This window comes from Onthophagus taurus, chromosome 11, assembly GCF_036711975.1.
Source record: "Onthophagus taurus isolate NC chromosome 11, IU_Otau_3.0, whole genome shotgun sequence".
Classification (NCBI taxonomy): Eukaryota; Metazoa; Arthropoda; class Insecta; order Coleoptera; family Scarabaeidae; genus Onthophagus; species Onthophagus taurus.
In genome coordinates, this window is record NC_091976.1 from 25859886 (window position 1) to 25877177 (window position 17292).

Genomic DNA, 17292 nt, shown 5'->3' on the forward strand with positions numbered 1-17292 from the left:
TTTATAATTATTAATAAATTTTTTGTTGATCAGATTATTATTCGTTTTAAGCTTAAATCTTATCTTACATAGAAAGTAATAAATGAATGTAAAATCCCTATTAAAAAAATTATCAATATTGACATTATTAAATGACAGATATCAGCTGTTCATTAAACGATACATGCATCATCATTAGAATTCATTTATAATTCACTAGTAAATCTTTTTAGAAATGGCTACTGCAGTAACTGATAAAGTAAAAGAACGCCGAAACAGAGTAAGTTTTAACCCCCTTTTTCAAAAAGGATTTATGACATTTTTTCACTGTTTAATAGGTCTTTGTTGATACCTTACCTGATGATTTTTTGAGAATAACAGTGTCTGTTCAACAACAACAAGAAGCAGCAGACCGACAGGCTGCTCTTGCTTTACATCAACAATATCTGAGCGCCCAACCTTGTCTTGCCAATATTTTGGGTAGATTAAACATTTGTGTAGCTCAGGCAAAACTTGCCAAAAATTATGGGGTGGTTCGTATGGATCCTTATGCTAGAATTCGAGTAGGACATTGCGTTTATGAGACTCACACTGATTTAAACGGAGGTAAAAATCCAAGATGGAATAAATTAGTACAATGGTAAATCAATTTTTTAATGGTTAAAATTAAATTTCAAATGCTATAATTTATTTTAGTTTACTTCCACAAGGAGTTAATATGATATCCATTGAGATATATGATGAGCGTTCATTTACAATGGATGAACTGGTTGCTTGGACCCAAATAAACATTCCTCAACAAGTTTTAACTGGTGAAACTCACGAAGAATGGTATCCATTGAGTGGTAAACAAGGTGAAGGAGTTGAAGGGATGATTAATTTAGTTTTAAGTTACTCTGTAAGGTTTTTAATAATTAATTTAAGTAAAAATTTAATGAAACAATTTAGCCTCAGGCACCAATTCAACCTTTAATGTATACAAGTCCAAATTTATCTGCTGGAAGGCTTCAAACATTATCTGTGTATCCTGCACCACCAACTGGTCAACCAGCTCCAGCACCAGTTCCAATTTTAAGCGAATCAGAATTAAAACAGGTTCAAAAATTATTTTTAATTAATTAATGAATATATAATTAAATAATTTTCTTTGTAGATTGAAGAAATGTTCCCTAACATTGACAAAGAGGTGATAAAATCGGTATTTGAAGCAAATCGGGGGAATAAAGATGGAACGATTAATTCTTTATTGCAAATGTGTGAATAAAGATTAAAAAAAAATCATTAAAAAGACTTCTATTATAAAATATGCAAGATTCATTCACTTATTATGATAAATTTGATGAAAAAGAGAATACTTAGTCATTAGATTTAAGTGAATTTAAGCTTTTTTTTTTGTTGTAGCCTATTATTTGCTTAAATGTTTTTTGGTAATGAAATAACTGAAAAAATGTGCCAAAATTTTCTTTTTCAACTAGCTTTTTTTATATGGAAATAAGGGGAATATAAAAAAAATGCACTTTTATTAAAGTATTATTGCCATAATGTAATTCTTATTAAATTTATGTTATTTAAAAAAAATATAAATTGATATGCACCATCAAATTGTGTTTATTTTTAATGAAATCCCTCCTTATCTTTTATTTCATATTGCTTATTCAGATGCTATTACGTCAAATGAAGTTGAAAAAACAAAGAGAAATCGTTCAACTCTTGCCTAATTCATATCTACGCAGAAAAAGATCTTAAAATGTTTCAAATAATTTTGTTAATATTGATGGTTGTTAGTTGTAGTAATTCTAATTATGTAGTAAGTTTTTTTTTCATTTTTAAAACGTTTAAAAAGAACTTTATTCGTGATTTTTTAGGGTACCGTGCAAATCAGAGATTTCGTTTTAAACAAATGTACCAACAGCGGAAACGATCCAATCTCAGTAAACAATTTTACGATTGAATTCGGGAATCATTTAGTGCCTATTGTTAGTGGGACTTTTTCAACAAGTGTTGATTTAAATTCTCCAATAGAAGTAGGTTTAATTTTTTATTTATATCTTTTTGTAAGAATTTCGTGCAAAGCGCATGCTCCATTTTAATTAATTTGAGTACAAATACGCATGACGTAAGGTTTTAAACAAAGGTTTGTTAAGTATTGGTTATATACAGCGATATACAGTACGTTTACTCAACGGACCTTGGTTTTAAACAATCAAACGTGCATGTTACATTATATTACATAAATTATACATATTTTGGCACCTATGTCTATGGCATGGAATACAATAATTAATCCGCTTAATCCGTAATGTCTCGCAGTATACTCCTGCCCCGACCCCTTTCGGCGTTTTTGATCCATCTGTGAACATATACAAATATCTTCCTGAACCAGAGAATTTTCGTTTTCGATCCAGGACTGCCGTTCGGATAATCTGGTATCGAGCATTAATCAGTAGTGGTGATAACGTCAAATCTATGCGTTTTGAGCATATTGCTTAAACTTGTAAATGCTAGTTCTAGCCACTTTCTCTATATGCAAATGCAAAAGAGATAGACCAAGCAGAACATCCATTGCTAGAGTCTGCATTGTGCTTATCGTACCAAAGATTGCCAATCCAGCAGAAATCTGTCGGGCTTTTCTATACTAGCCTGCTGCTCCGTATGTGATCATAGGTCTAACCTCAATCATAGAATCAATACAGTTTTTCGGGGAAAGACCCCAATTTGCATGTTAGTTTGGTTTTGATCTATTTCAATTTTATTCTATATAGTCACCTTGATTTTGAACATCTAACCGAAATGACTTAAATTAATACTCTTTCACGATGTATTGTATGCCATAGCTGTAATTTGAAGACTGCATTATATCCACAAAGTGAATCGGCAACAACAGCTGTAGACAGAAAAGTCTATCTGCTGATTAAAAACCATCACTGAAGACTGTAGGTCATATCTTTAGACCTTATAGCCACAGTTTGTAAACCATATTTATAGACTGAAACCTGGAAGCTAGAGCTGCATATTGCTTGTTATAGCTATATATTGATTACCATAATGTACATACAGACGAGAACAGCAAATAAAGAAGCATCTTTAGAAACATCAGGAAACAAATTCTCTTGGACGACATCGTTGGACTTGCTTTTGATGGTTGTAACATGATAACGGGGAAGTACAAGTTGATTTCGAGTCCTGTCTTGGTAGGACATCATACGCTTAATCTTTATAGGAACTAAACAAGAAAAAGAACTCCTAAATTTTATCCTAAAACTTAAACCATAACTTATGCTAAGTTGCAATAATGTTTTTGTGAAATCCTCAACTTCAACATGGTTACATAAACATACTTAAAGAATTATTATCATCAATTGGACCGCGTTATGCATCACTTGACTAAGCGACAAATGAATAATAAGGAATGTTACGTAAGGTTAGTTCTGTTTACATTAATTATAGCGTGAAGTTTTCTTTAGTAATTAGTAATGCCAATTATAGCGTGAAGTTTTCTTTTGAAATGCCAATTAAACCGTGAAGGAATGTTAAGTAAGGTTAGTTATGTTTACAAACATTAATTATAGCGTGAAGTTTTCTTTAGTAATTAGTAATGCCAATTATAGCGTGAAGTTTTCTTTTGAAATGCCAATTACACCGTGAAGGAATGTTAAGTAAGGTTAGTTTTGTTTACAAACATTAATTATAGCGTGAAGTTTTCTTTTGAAATGCCAATTAAACCGTGAAGGAATGTTAGGTAAGGTTAGTTCTGTTTACAAACATTAATTATAGCGTGAAGTTTTCTTTAGTAATTGGTAATGCCAATCATAGCGTGAAGTTTTCTTTTGAACTGTCAATTAAACCGTGAAGGAATGTTACCTTAGGTTAGTTCTGTTTACAAACATTAATTAATGTTTGTACATACGTTCACAGGCGGTGCTGAAGATATTCCAGACATGTTTCAGACACATTTGTAGCGAAATGTTTCAAATGAAATGTTTCTGCTACATATTTTAATGATATTTCATAAATATTTCTACTGAAATGTATTTGATACATATCTTTAGATACGTTTCGTAAAAATCGTATCTGTCATGTTTCATTTAATTCACTGTACGTTAAAATTGAAATGTTTCACAGAGGCTTCTTGTTTACTGGGATGTTGAGAAAAACGGGATTTTCGTTTTCATCTCTTTAAAAATATAAGACTTCTCAGAATAGACATTTTTATCACAGAACACTGATGATAGCTTTCACAAGCACAGAAGCCGCTTGGTCACTCGTTACGTTTTACGATTATACAGGTGTTTCTGTAAATCGTGACAATTTAATTAGTAAAACTAGAGACAAAATGATGACGATTTGTGTAAAAATGATTGAAGAAAATAATCTAGAGTTTGATTTTGTACTTTTAAACTGGTTTTTATTTTATATAGAATTTAAGTCTAACCAGATTCGGCTCTTGGCCATCTTCAGAGACTCTACAAATAGATTATCATCTATCATCTTATCCATCTTACAAACAAGTTTCTTAATATTTCTTTTTATTTTGTTAAAAACATCACGTATCAAAGTCGAAATCAGATTATTAGTTCCTAATTTACAAAATTAAAGTTTAAAAAGTAGTAAAATAAAATTAAGGACGGTGTCATAAGTTTACAGGTTGAAATTTAAGAACGCTCTTTTTTTCAAAAGAAATATTAAGACGATTTTTTTAATCAATGTGAAATGACCCAAAATCACTAGATTAACTTCAGTTATAAAACTTCTATTATATGATAACTAACTTCAGGTTTAAAATGTCAACCTCAATTTTGACATATTTGTAATCTTCATTAAAAATCCTTTAAAATGAGTACAAACACGATATATTTATCTTCTATATTAATGAAGTTATGGTCAACTTCCGGTTAAGAATGTCAACGTCAATTTTGACATATTTGTAATCGTTGTGAAAAATCCTTTAAAATGAGTCCAAACATGATACGTTTAATTCCAATATTACTCGAGATATAAGCAACTTCCGGATTAAAATGTCAACGTTATTTTGACATATTCTTAATTTTTATAAGTCTTAATATTTGTCACAAAAACAAAAATATAACAAAATAAAATAAAAAATTAAGGTTGGTATTAATATTTAAAAATTAAATTGATATCTTCATTATTGCTAACTTCAGGTTTAATGTTTTTTATTCAAACTTTTTTGTTTTTTGAGATAAGTACATCATCTTTGGACTCATTTTAAAGGTTTTTTAATGAAGATGACAAATATGTCAAAATTGACGTTGACGTTTCAAACCGGAAGTGATTGTATTTTCATTAATATTAAAGTTAAATATGTCGAGTTTGGACTCATTTTAAAGGATTTTTTATGAAGTTGACAAATATGTCAAAATTAAAAGTTCGAACTTTTTGGTTTTTTGAGATAAATGCGTCAAGTTTGGACTCAGTTTAAAGGTTATTTTATGAAGATTAGGAATATAATAATAAAATTAAAGTTGACATTGACAACTGAAAGTTTTTTTCACAACTAAACCCGAATGTTTCTAGTTCTCGTTCTAGTTGTAGTTCAATAAAAATAATAATAATTAAGTTTATTGCTACAAACTCAGCATTACATTCCACAAACAATTAAATTTTAACAATACTACAATTGCATATATCACATTACAATACAATACATTTTACTTCCTATCCCACCCCTCCCCATCTCCTTCCCGCATCACCCTACGCTGCCTTGTCGCCACCACCTCCCTCATCCATTCTCTTCCCTCTGCCCTCTCCCCCAGCACCTGCTTCCAGCCGATCACCTCCTCTCTTAGCTCGTCACACTCCCTCAGTAGGTGCTCCAACGACTCCCACTCCCCCCCACATAGCCTACAACCCCTCTCATCATCTCTCATCCAATACCTATTCGCTCTCTCCTCATTGCTGCATCTGAATCTTGCCACCATCCTCTTCCCCTCCTCATCCCCCTCCACCGACAGGTACTTCGGCAATCCCTCCGTTATTATTTCCTCGTACTTAGGGTTGTACCTGCTCTCCCTTATCTGCCCCCTTCTTTCTTGCCTCTGTACATCTCTATCCCTGCTCTCCAGCTCTTTCCACATCTCAATCCCTTCCCTCCTTCTATCATCTACCGCTTTCACTGAGTACCCCACCCTTCTGAAATATTCCTCCCTCCCTCGTTGCCCGTAACCCCCTTTCCCTGCCTTAATCTCTTTCCAGCACTCCCCCAAAATTTTACATTGAGACCTCCCTTCAACCCTCTCCTCAAAACGTACCGCCCTTTTACCCGCCTCCACTCTTAACTTATCAACCTTCTTCTCTGACTATGTACTCCGGCGTCTCTTTTGCCAACCCCAAAACTTCAATAAAAATATACAACATAGTAATATGTTGAGAACTAGAAACATTCGGATTTAGTCCCACGTCTCTTAAGACGACTAAACCCGAATGATTCTAGTTCTAGGTCTGGTGTTAGTTCTAGTGATAGAGTAATATTAGAACTAACACTAGACCTAGAACTAGAAGCATTCGGGTTTAGCCGCACGTCTTTCAAGACGGCTAAACCCGAATGATTCTAGTTCTAGGTCTGGTGTTAGTTCTAGTGAGAGTAATATTAGAACTAACACTAGACCTAGAACTAGAAGCATTCGGGTTTAGCCACACGTCTTTCAAGACGGCTAAACCCGAATGATTCTAGTTCTAGGTCTGGTGTTAGTTCCAGTGATAGAGTAATATTAGAACTAACACTAGACCTAGAACTAGAAGCATTCGGGTTTAGCCGCACGTCTCTCAAGACGGCTAAACCCGAATGATTCTAGTTCTAGGTCTTGTGTTAGTTCTAGTGATAGTGTAAAACTAGAACTAACACTAGACCTAAAAAGTTTCGGGCTTAGCCGTGTGTCCTCAGACGCACTCTAGGTCTAGTGTTAGTTCTAGTTTTAGTGCTAAAAAAATATGCAACATAGTGATATGTGATATCTTATGCTAACTAGCGCTACCTACCGCTGTCTTAAATTTTATGTATATAAAATAAAAGACAGAAACTTTAAATTTTATACTAACATCTAGAAAATGACACTGGCCCGACATTGTAGGTTCATCTATTTTTTCTATTGTAGAATTTCTTTGTGTATCTAAGTCGGTTCTTGCAAATAGGACTTGAAATCGTATAACGTGATTGACGCTTAGCTTTATCCTTTAAAACAAATAATATTTTAGGTCTTTCGGTATCTGCATTTTTTCTAAGATAAGTTACACCTTTACCTACCAGACAGAATAGAAATCTCTAGCAACGGTAAAATGTCGCTTAGTCAAGTGATGTATAACGAGGTCCAATTACCATTTATTATGCGCATTTATGGTCGTAAATAAATAAATTGGTTATTTATAATCTGTTCAACTTTATGGTATTATTCCGTGGTACATAATCTTGACTCGCGTAACGTTATGTCATGATTATATTTGAATTGATTTGTTGTGTTATGAACAAGATTTAATCAAAACCCGCAGAGTAGCATTAATTAACTGAATTTTTTATAAATTAACTAATTTTTTTGTAGGTTTCTATAGATGTTAAAAGAAAAGTAATATTTTGGATAGAAGTACCCTGCGTTGATAACCTGGGATCGTGCACATACAAAGATGTTTGCATCTTTGGAATTGCCAAAAACAAACCGTGTCCTCCGATTTTAAACGTAAATAAAGTTCCTTGTCGATGTCCCATTAAAAAGGTAAGGTTTCTTCATACAATCACGTTTTTATATTTTAAATATTTTTTTAATTTCTTTTTAGGGTACTTACATCATCCCAGAATCAATTGGATCATTTTTAGAAAATACTGCGATATACAGTGGTTATTATAAAGGAAATGTCATTATTAAAAATGATAAACAAAGATTAGGATGTTATGATATGACTTTTGAGTTGTATAACTCTTAAAGTTTTAGTATTTATTTTATTATACTAAAATTTATTATTGTAGTATAATTAAATTAATTATTTTTGTATAAACCTACAAACTAAACCTTTTTTTCTTCTTTTTCGTCGGATGTTTCATCTTTTTTTCTTTTTGCTCCACATCGTCACCATTATTTTCGTGCATTCGTTTCTCACCACTAAAATAAAATAAAAAATGAATTTATTCCTCACTAAAATTAAATAAATAAATTATAACAAATTTGATTCTTAAAAATAGCTTACGTTTTAACTGAAATTAAGCTCTTTCTACTTTTATTAGATAAAGCTTTATTCCATTCGCTTTCGGCGCCTTTTATAGCAAATTGATCAAAATTTTCTTTTTTTAACTTTTCGAGTTCTTTTTTCTGCTTCTTTTCTAATTCTTTTGCAGCTTCTTCTAATTCATCGTGCATGCTTTTAGCGACGGGATTTAAATGAACATCTTGTCTAGGAATCATTGCTTTTTCAACGTCTTGTTCTAAAATCCCATTCAAATGTTGTACACTTCTTCTAATTAAACGATTAAAAAGAGCTAATAATTGAGATGACGGTAATTCTAAATCTTTTGATAATTCATCAACTGTTTTATGTTGTAAACCTATTCCTAATAAAATAGCTGATTGTACAGCAGACATGTTAACATCACCCATTTGATTTAAAAAGAAAATTTTAGCTAACGCTGGCATTAAATCAACGATTAAATGATAATCAACTAAATTATTGCTGTACATTTCAAGTCTTTTTACGTCATAATTAGTGAAATGTATGTTTAATTCGGTTTTCGTCATAATTCTTGTTGTTGTTTTTCTTGATTTGTTGTTAAGAACGCTTAATGAAAGTGAAGGGGAAAATGTGCGAAATTGGTATGATAATAACGAAGTAAATCTTCGTCTAAAATCAATCCAATAAGCCCCCAACCAATCATCGTTATTTTCAGTTGTGTTGACAACATTTAACATGATACATGAATGTTCCCCGGTTAAATCATTTGTTGTTTGGCGAAGATAAACCGGAATATATCCAGCTTTTTTCCAAAATTTTAATAATTGTTCTGTAAGTCCATAAGAAACGCCTAAATAATCTAATTTTTCCGGTTGTCGTTCGCTTAATTTTAATAAAAGCGGCGGTAAAGATTTTCTTGGTTCAATAGTTTCTTCTAATAAATCAACTTCTTCTTCTGCTACGTTCGATATTTCTTCTTGAATGATTTGGTCCTCGTCGATATTAGTTACTTTAAACTCATAATAATCCTTTAAAAGTGTTAAAGCCCTTGCTCCATAACCCATCTAACCACAATCAATATAATTAATAATTTAAAAAAATTAAATACAATAAAACCTTGATATAACTAATACGAGGAAGACAAAATTGTCCTTCAAATTAGTTATATCGAGATTTCATTGTATATAATTAAAATCATACTCCTTGATAATCAGGATGAGTTGCTATTCGAACAATTCTAGCACCACAAAGTTTTGGGAAATCAGTATCTTGATACTGTTGACCAATAGTCCAAGGAATAAGATCACCGGAAGCTCGTTTACCACGAGAAAATCCTTCCACAACCGTACTCTTCGAAATTTCCCCTTCTAAACACACTTGGATAACAACCAAAATTTCGGGTAAACGTTTTTTACTAGGATCAACGGGTCCTAATAAACAAAAAAGATGATGTGCTGGTGCATCTGACATCATTTGTAAATCATTTGGAGTGTTCTAAAATTAATTATTAAATTTTCTTTTTTAAATTTAAATAATTATATCATACTTTGTAATGAGAAGCAACGTATAAAGCTACGAGTCTTTGTAAAAATTCCTCCGATGCTCGGTGATAACAAAAAAGTGTGTCTCTATTGATATAATATAAATCGCAACTTTCCGGAGGTGGACAACCACTTAAAATTGGTGCTACTGATGTAGCATCCAAACAAAGCAACTTTGTTAACCACGTTTCAACATCATCACCTGATTTATAACGAATTGATTCTTCGAGAGTTACCTAAAATTGGTATTATTTTTATTTTAAATCAAAAAAAAAAGTTTATAAGCCTAGAATAAATGTTTTTTGTTTTTCTAACTTGTATAGGTATAGTTAGAAAAGAAAACGAAATTAAGCTTGAGCATTTCGCAAACTTTCGTTAGAATGAACGCAAATAAAAGACTTTTTTATTAAACGTCCAAGAACAAGCAAATAAATGGAGATAAACATAAACAAATGAAGATGAATTATTTATTTTGTTAGCTACAGATCATACATATTTTTATTTGTTGTTCAACACACAATGCGCGACAGCTACATAACAAATTGTTGTCGTCATTCTCTTCTTCACTGTAGGACATAAACTTTCTCTTGAGGGGTTTCCTGATTCTCTGCAGTAGGCTGATCTTGTAAAACTTGACATAGAAAGTCTTGACAGGGAGGGGCAATTTTGTAGCCTTCCTTGTTGCCCATTTCATGGCAACAAGAAAGTAATCATCGTCGAAAGTAAAAGAACTATTTTATTTTGTTTAGGTTTATAAGACACAAGAGTCATTTTATCATCAAATCCAAACACAGAAGTTCTACATTTCCGGGATTTATGGTCTAGTAACTTTATCGGTATTTCTGACTTATTTTTACGAAGAGTCCCAACTATTGTTAGATTGTATGGTTTATTCAGTAGTTTCGTGGCCAAAGGAATACTGGGAAACCAGTTATCCATTGTGATGTTGAGGTTACTACCATATAGCGGTGTCTCCATCCGTGTTTGTAGATTTCCCAAGATAAGGACTTGCATTTATTACGTGCTTGGTGGCAACATCACAGAGAATCACAATTTTGATGCCATATTTATTAGCTTTGTTGTGCATATACAGGATGTCTCCGAAATGCGTGTACAACGGAAGACCACAAATTCCTTGGCTCAAAATAGGTGGTCATTTTGAACAATTTTTGTAAATATTTCCTACTTGTTGTGTTTATTGTTACCTTTTGTTTCTTAGAATTGATTAAAAGTTTTTCTTTCTAGTACTGAAACAACTAAATACGACTACGTTTTTTCCTAACACTGTATGCTTTGATGATCATTGAATTCCCAAGCTTTTGATCAATTAATGATATTGTATTCACGTTAAATATAAATTGCAATTAGTTGAAATCAGTGCCAACTACGATGAGGTAACTTTTTTAACTGCAATGACATAAACAAGGATTGCAGATATTTAAAAATATCTTTTTTCTGGCTTAACCACTTATGTAATCAAAATCTTATAAGAGATAAAAACGGTTTAGAACTAAATGGACTATTCAGAAATTATAATAGCGGCGAAACGAAGCAGCTTTGGATATAGATAACTTAACTTAAATCGACCTATTTTGAGTCAAGGAATCTGTGGTCTTCCGTTGTTCACGCATTTTGGATACACCTGTATATACGGAAGGGGCACTTACCCCGGAATCCAACAAGTTGAGTGGCTTTAATTATTATTAAGAACTGTTTTATCTTATTACCACTTCCACTAATGCTGCTCTATAGTAAATCAGTTCAGTCTGGAGTTTATCCGCGTGTCTAGAAGCAGGCACATGTTCTTTCAATATTTAAGTCTGGCAATCAAAGTGCTTATACAAGATTATTTTTCATGGTCAAAAACCAAATCGATTTCAGACAACACGGTTTCTTCGCGGGTCGTTCGGTTGAGAGCAACTTGTTGGAATATAGCAATTACATATTACATTCTATGGATGAATCTATCTAAGCAGACGATATTTACACAGACTTCAGCAAGACGTTCGACCAAGTTGACCATAATCTGTTAATTTCAAAATTTCAACAGTTTGGTATCGATGGCTATTTGGTCAGATGGTTAGCCTCCTATATGCGCGGCAGAACTCAGATAGTGTCAATCAAGGGACATAAATCTAATTCCTTTCCAGTGCCTTGGCAGTCACTTGGGACACCTTTTGTTTAATATTTACATTAATGATCTATTTGATGTTTTGAAACATTTTCACTTAATTAAATACGACAATGTTCTTGGGGGCGCAACCATGTCAAGAGTATCTCATATTAGAAATCGTTCAAAAAATTTTGAAGCTCCTCAGCTACTAGGATTAACATGGATTATGTTGATTACGAGTCTGCATGTCGTAGCGCCAATCTTTTATCACTCCGTCACCGTCGATCTTGTAATGATGCGTTAACATACTACAAAATCTTTAATAACGTAATTGATTCTCCTCCACTACTCGGGAGTATTAATTTTTGCGTCCCACCCTGATTCCTCTTGTTGCCTATTCTGAATTTGTTAGCTCTTATTTTTGTATCTTTATGCTATGCTATGTATGTTATGCTATTTTTCATGATGATGTTTATATATTTTTGTTCTATTTTTCGTTGTAATTTTCGAGGCACAGTTTTTTCTGAGTTTGTCCTGTTCTGTGCCCAACTTGGTGTATAAATAAATAAATAAAATTTTTAGCTTGGTCTGTCGGTTCTGGTCGAATATATAAAATATTTTAGCTGGAGTTTTACCGCCTGCGTTAACTACCAGAGCACTTTTCCACACCTGACCATTTTTTCCTAAATATATAGGATTACTTGAACTTACATAAACGTCTTTTGAAGTTTGATTTCTAGATAGACCCTTTCGAGATGTTGATGGCTGTGAGAGCTTACATTTATTGTTATGAGACTGCTTGCCTGAGTCACTGAAAACTCATTTTTGTTTGGGTTTCCAGACACTTTCTAGTTCAACTTGATACAGCTCTTCCTCATGCTCATCAGGAACATAGTCTCTATTGGCAACACTGTCGACACTATAGAATGGATCTTGCTCTACTTTATCTTCTTCATTGTCACTCACATCACTAAAATCACTGGCTATCACAATATCATCCCGTAATTCAAATAGTCGGCACATTCCCGTCGTAATTGAAGTGTGGGGAAAAGCACTTTCGACGCGGCGGAGCGCTAGGTGCTAACTTCTTGAATGAAACAATCGTTTGGGGAATATTAATACGTACATTTTACGTGGGTTATTATTCTAGGGTTGGGTTGGGTTGTGTTGTAAGTTAATAAAAGGTTGGGTTGTGTTGTAAAAAACTGCTTGCCTGAGTCACTGAAAACTCTTTTTTATTTGGGTTTGCAGGCACTTTCTAGTTCGGCTTGATAGAACTCTTCCTCATGCTCATCAGGAACATAGTCTCTATTGACAACACTGTCGTCACTATAGAATGGATCTTGCTCTACTTTATCTTCTTCATTGTCACTTACATCACTAAAATTACTGGTTTTTACAATATCATCCTGTAATTCTCTGTCTGTGAGAGGCCTATTAAAGCTAGATGCGAAATGAAAACAAATAATCGGCACATTCCCGCCGTAAAGGAAGTGTGGGGGAAAGCACCTCTTACGCGGCGGAGCGGAGATGTTAACTTCTTGAATGAAACAATCGTTTGGGGAATATTAATACGTACATTTTACATGGATTATTATTCTAGGGTTGGGTTGGGTTGTGTTGTAAGAAACATCTTGCCTGAGTCAATGAAAACTCTTTTTTGTTTGGGTTTCCAGGCACTTTCTAGTTCTTGATACAGCTCTTCCTCATGCTCATCAGGAACATAGTCTCTATTGACAACACTGTCGTCACTATAGAATGGATCGTGCTCTACTTTATCTTCTTCATTGTCACTCACATCACTAAAATCACTGACTATCACAATATCATCCTGTAATTCTCTGTCTGTGAGAGGCCTATTAAAGCTAGATGCGAAATGAAAAGAAATATTCCCGGCGGAGCGCTAGATGTTAACTTCTTGAATGAAACAATCGTTTTAGGATTAATACGATTAATACGTAAATTTAACGTGGGTTATTATTTTAGGATTGTGTTGGGTTGGTTTGTAAGTTAATAAAACTTACTTCATGTAAAGTTCTCCCAGTAGCAGCCCCACTATTTTCCTTTTTATTTGCAGCGTTAGTATTAGCCCCAACAGGCGCTGCTTGAACTCGTAATTGCTGTAATAACTTCAAAGAAAGCGACCTTCCAGTACCTTCATAACCATTTATTGTTGAAGCTAAAAACACCAAATACGGTCCTAACATAGCTTTAACATATGGTAAAGGAATCGCGGCTGCTTCATCAATTACAACTAATTCAGCTTGAGATAATCGATGACTATCAGTTGGGTGAATATATTGAATAGTTTGGCGGTGTTCTCTAAAAATATTTACTCGAACGATTGCTTTATTAAATTCGGGGTTTGTGGATTGAATTAAACTGTAATCAATATGTTCTTGATATTCTAAAGAATCGAATCCTTTAAAAACGAATTCAAAGAATGTGTTTAAATTTTCTGGGCTTGGGCTGGTTACGAAAATGTTTGAATAACCAAAAGCAATTGCTGCTGCTACGGATAACCCCAAAGCGGCTGATTTACCCCGCCCTCTACTTGCAGTTAACGAAACTGTTGATCTTAACGATTTCTCAGAAATTGCTTCAATAAATTTTAATAAAGCTTTTGCTTGATCTAAAGTTTTACAACAATTTACTAAAACTCCAACCGGTTGGGTTTCTCTTAAAGATTCTTTTAAACTTTCTAATTCTGCATCATTTTCTGATGGTTCTGTGTTTTTTTCAATTGGTTCAAGATATAAATTATGAGAGGAAATTGGTAAAACTGATAGTTGATCATCAACAACTAAACATCTTTTACAAGAAGCCAAAGAAAGCAAAAATCTTTCGTTGAATCTACAAACAACATCTTGATGTGCCTCTGTTCTAAATCTTTGATGAACATCCATAGACATTGTGTATAATTGTTTTAAAGAGTTTAACGATTTTAATAATATAACAACAAGTCCTCCTCCTTCAACAGTTTCTATCGTTCGAGCTAATAAATTCGGCGTTAACGCTTCAAAATCTTGAAGCACACACATCCCGTAAGTGTTACCCAAAATTTTATGAGTTTCTGAGTAATAACAATATCTAATTTTAGTAGATGATAAAAACAATTCAAAGGGATCATCTTCGTTTACATTTAATTTCCCTGCTTTTATTTTATGTTGTAGTTGTTTCATACGTTTCTTTCGGTGACTATTAAATCCTAATTCCTTTTTATAGCACCATAAAACGGAAGGTCTTGCTTTTACTTCCGCTTTTGTTAACATGTGGTGTAAAATAACAACCTAATTTGATTAAAAAATATTATAAAATTCGTTGCATTAAAATAAAACTTACCTGATCTCTTCCTTTATCTCCAACGATAACAAATAAGGTTCTGTGCCCCAATTTAACACCATTTTCAATAAGAATTCTTATTCTATTATCAATTTTCTTTCGAACCATTTTAATGAATTTTAAAAGTGAGGTTATATTTGATTTTTGACAACACGTGTTTTAAGTCAAACAACAGGGTTGCCAATTATAAATGATTTATTAATTATTATTATTAATAATAATATTATGGATAAATCGATTTAATTAATAATTTCTTTATGTAAATTATTATGGAATATTATATATTAAAAAAAAAATTGGAAATTTTTTAAAAATATCGCAATCAATACATAGAAATTGATTTTATGAATTACAGATGGCGTTAGTATCGAAAATAAAATTTAAATTTGAATATTATTTAATTTTTTGAATGTAATTTCGTTCTAATAAGGATTACGGAGGTATTTAATCCGATTAAAGTAATTACATAAAAAGTAGTTGATAAACATTTCGATTGAAAACAAGTCTATACATGGTGATAATTGAGCTGGGAAGCAAAATTTCCGTGGGTAGTGGAAAAACCGGTCTCTCAATATGCAATAAATATTCGCCGAGGTTTCTATTTAAGAGTGGCACGTAGGAATTTTATTCTTTAATTTGCATTCTATTCAAATAGAACGTCGATTTGCATATCGACGGTTTGTGGTTATTCGTTTAATTGGCACCTAACGTCTTTAACATGACGAATAGGTGATTAAAACAAATTTTGTTTGAATTAATTGGAATTAATTCGAAATTGATTGATCGTTGAAAAATAATTTTAAAATTATTGATCTAAAATGATCGAATTGGTGATGTTAGAATTGTTTGAACACCTGGCGAATACGATGACCTCGGTGAATCCCACGCGAAAATTCGTGTCGGAGTTCGTTGTTGGCATTTTGCGCCCGGGGTGGCCGTACGAACATAAAATGCGCCGTTAAGGATCGTTTTTTAATTATTCGGTCTTAATGCCGCGTTTAAGCTGTCGCCTGTAAATGCGGTGGCAATTAATTTGAACCACAAAAGACGGCCGCCCGTTGCCAATTGGACGTAAATTACGTCGCTCTTCTCCCGGTAATTAAGTCGGCCCGTATATATTGAAATGTAACCAGGAATTTATAAGTCCATTCAGTGTCAATTTGGTTCTTATTCATTACATCGTTCTTATACGGCACAATCGACGGCCTACCTAACTGGAAAATTTTATAATTGTGTACTACCGATCAGATTTATGATTTAACAGAGATGGTTACTCAATTTCTTTTGGCAAAAAGTACCAAAAAGATTTTACTTTCAAGATATATCATTGAATTTAAGGTTTTTTGTACAACGTAATAAGATAACAGAAAATTGGTATTAATAATAATAATAATCTTTATTATCCCAACAGAAATACATTGTTTCCAAAGTGGGATAATATTAGTTAAACCTAACATTTTGAAAGTGAAAAATTAAAGTAATATAATGTTTATTTGTCGCAAAGAAATGTGCGTACAATAGTTAACAATACAAAAAAATAATAATATTCAATAACAAATGCAATTTAAGTATTCCTCTATTGAGTAGAAGGAGTATTGTAGTAACAATCGCTTCACTTTTCCTCTGAAGATGTTCAACGACAACTCAGAATAGGCTGGTGGCAATTTATTATATAATTTTATGCACATATAATTAGTGCTTTGTTGTGCTCTTTTGATGCGGTGCTGTGGAATGACGATCCTATTCTTCTGCCTATTGTCATGTTAGTGGGGTGGATATCACTATGAGATGAATATCTCATTTTGTTCTTATGCAGAAGGGTAACTGCCGCCAGTATATAGACGCTAAGGACAGTTAATATTTGCATCGCTTTAAATATGCTTCTGCAGCTATCTCGCGGTCCTGTACATGTCAAAGCTCTAACGGTTTCCTTTTGCTGGATTAAGAGCTTGGAAGTTTGAGGCGATGATCCCCACACCTCGATGCCATATTAAAGTATGGAATTAAAGTGGCTGAAGTAGGCGGTTCTAGCAGCTTCATGCGTTGAGATAATCCTTATTCTTCTGATGAAGGTCGGAATCTATGTTAAGACCAAGGAATTTAGTCGTATGTCCCGTATCTGGCTCTCTATTGGTGAGTATGAGT

The 17292-nt window shown here is 33.0% G+C and overlaps 3 protein-coding genes across 4 annotated transcripts; 2 read left to right on the top strand and 1 right to left on the bottom strand.

The window, feature by feature from the left end:
• The first annotated feature begins 131 nt into the window (after positions 1-131).
• Positions 132-1581, top strand: LOC111415509 (toll-interacting protein-like). The gene is made up of 5 exons (XM_023047233.2): positions 132-259; positions 318-619; positions 676-877; positions 928-1074; positions 1133-1581. The coding sequence occupies exons 1-5, from the start codon at positions 215-217 to the stop codon at positions 1241-1243; spliced, it is 807 nt and encodes a 268-aa protein (XP_022903001.1). The 5' UTR covers positions 132-214; the 3' UTR covers positions 1244-1581.
• Positions 1582-1657: 76 nt separating this feature from the next.
• Positions 1658-7996, top strand: LOC111415514 (ganglioside GM2 activator-like). Its single transcript, XM_023047239.2, has 4 exons — positions 1658-1786; positions 1845-2003; positions 7533-7703; positions 7765-7996. Exons 1-4 carry the CDS (start codon positions 1727-1729, stop codon positions 7909-7911), a joined length of 537 nt encoding a protein of 178 aa, XP_022903007.2. The 5' UTR covers positions 1658-1726; the 3' UTR covers positions 7912-7996.
• On the bottom strand, positions 7870-15307 carry LOC111415513 (RNA cytidine acetyltransferase l(1)G0020). 2 transcript variants are annotated; one of them, XM_023047237.2, is made up of 6 exons: positions 15148-15306; positions 13830-15095; positions 9698-9928; positions 9352-9645; positions 8173-9215; positions 7870-8087 (listed from the first exon to the last, which is right to left on the bottom strand). In XM_023047237.2, exons 1-6 carry the CDS (start codon positions 15253-15255, stop codon positions 7985-7987), a joined length of 3045 nt encoding a protein of 1014 aa, XP_022903005.2. In that variant the 5' UTR covers positions 15256-15306; the 3' UTR covers positions 7870-7984. The 2 variants fall into 2 exon arrangements, with proteins under 2 accessions (XP_022903005.2, XP_022903006.2); XM_023047238.2 differs by having other exon boundaries at positions 8014-8120; positions 15148-15307.
• Between the last annotated feature and the right edge of the window lie 1985 nt (positions 15308-17292).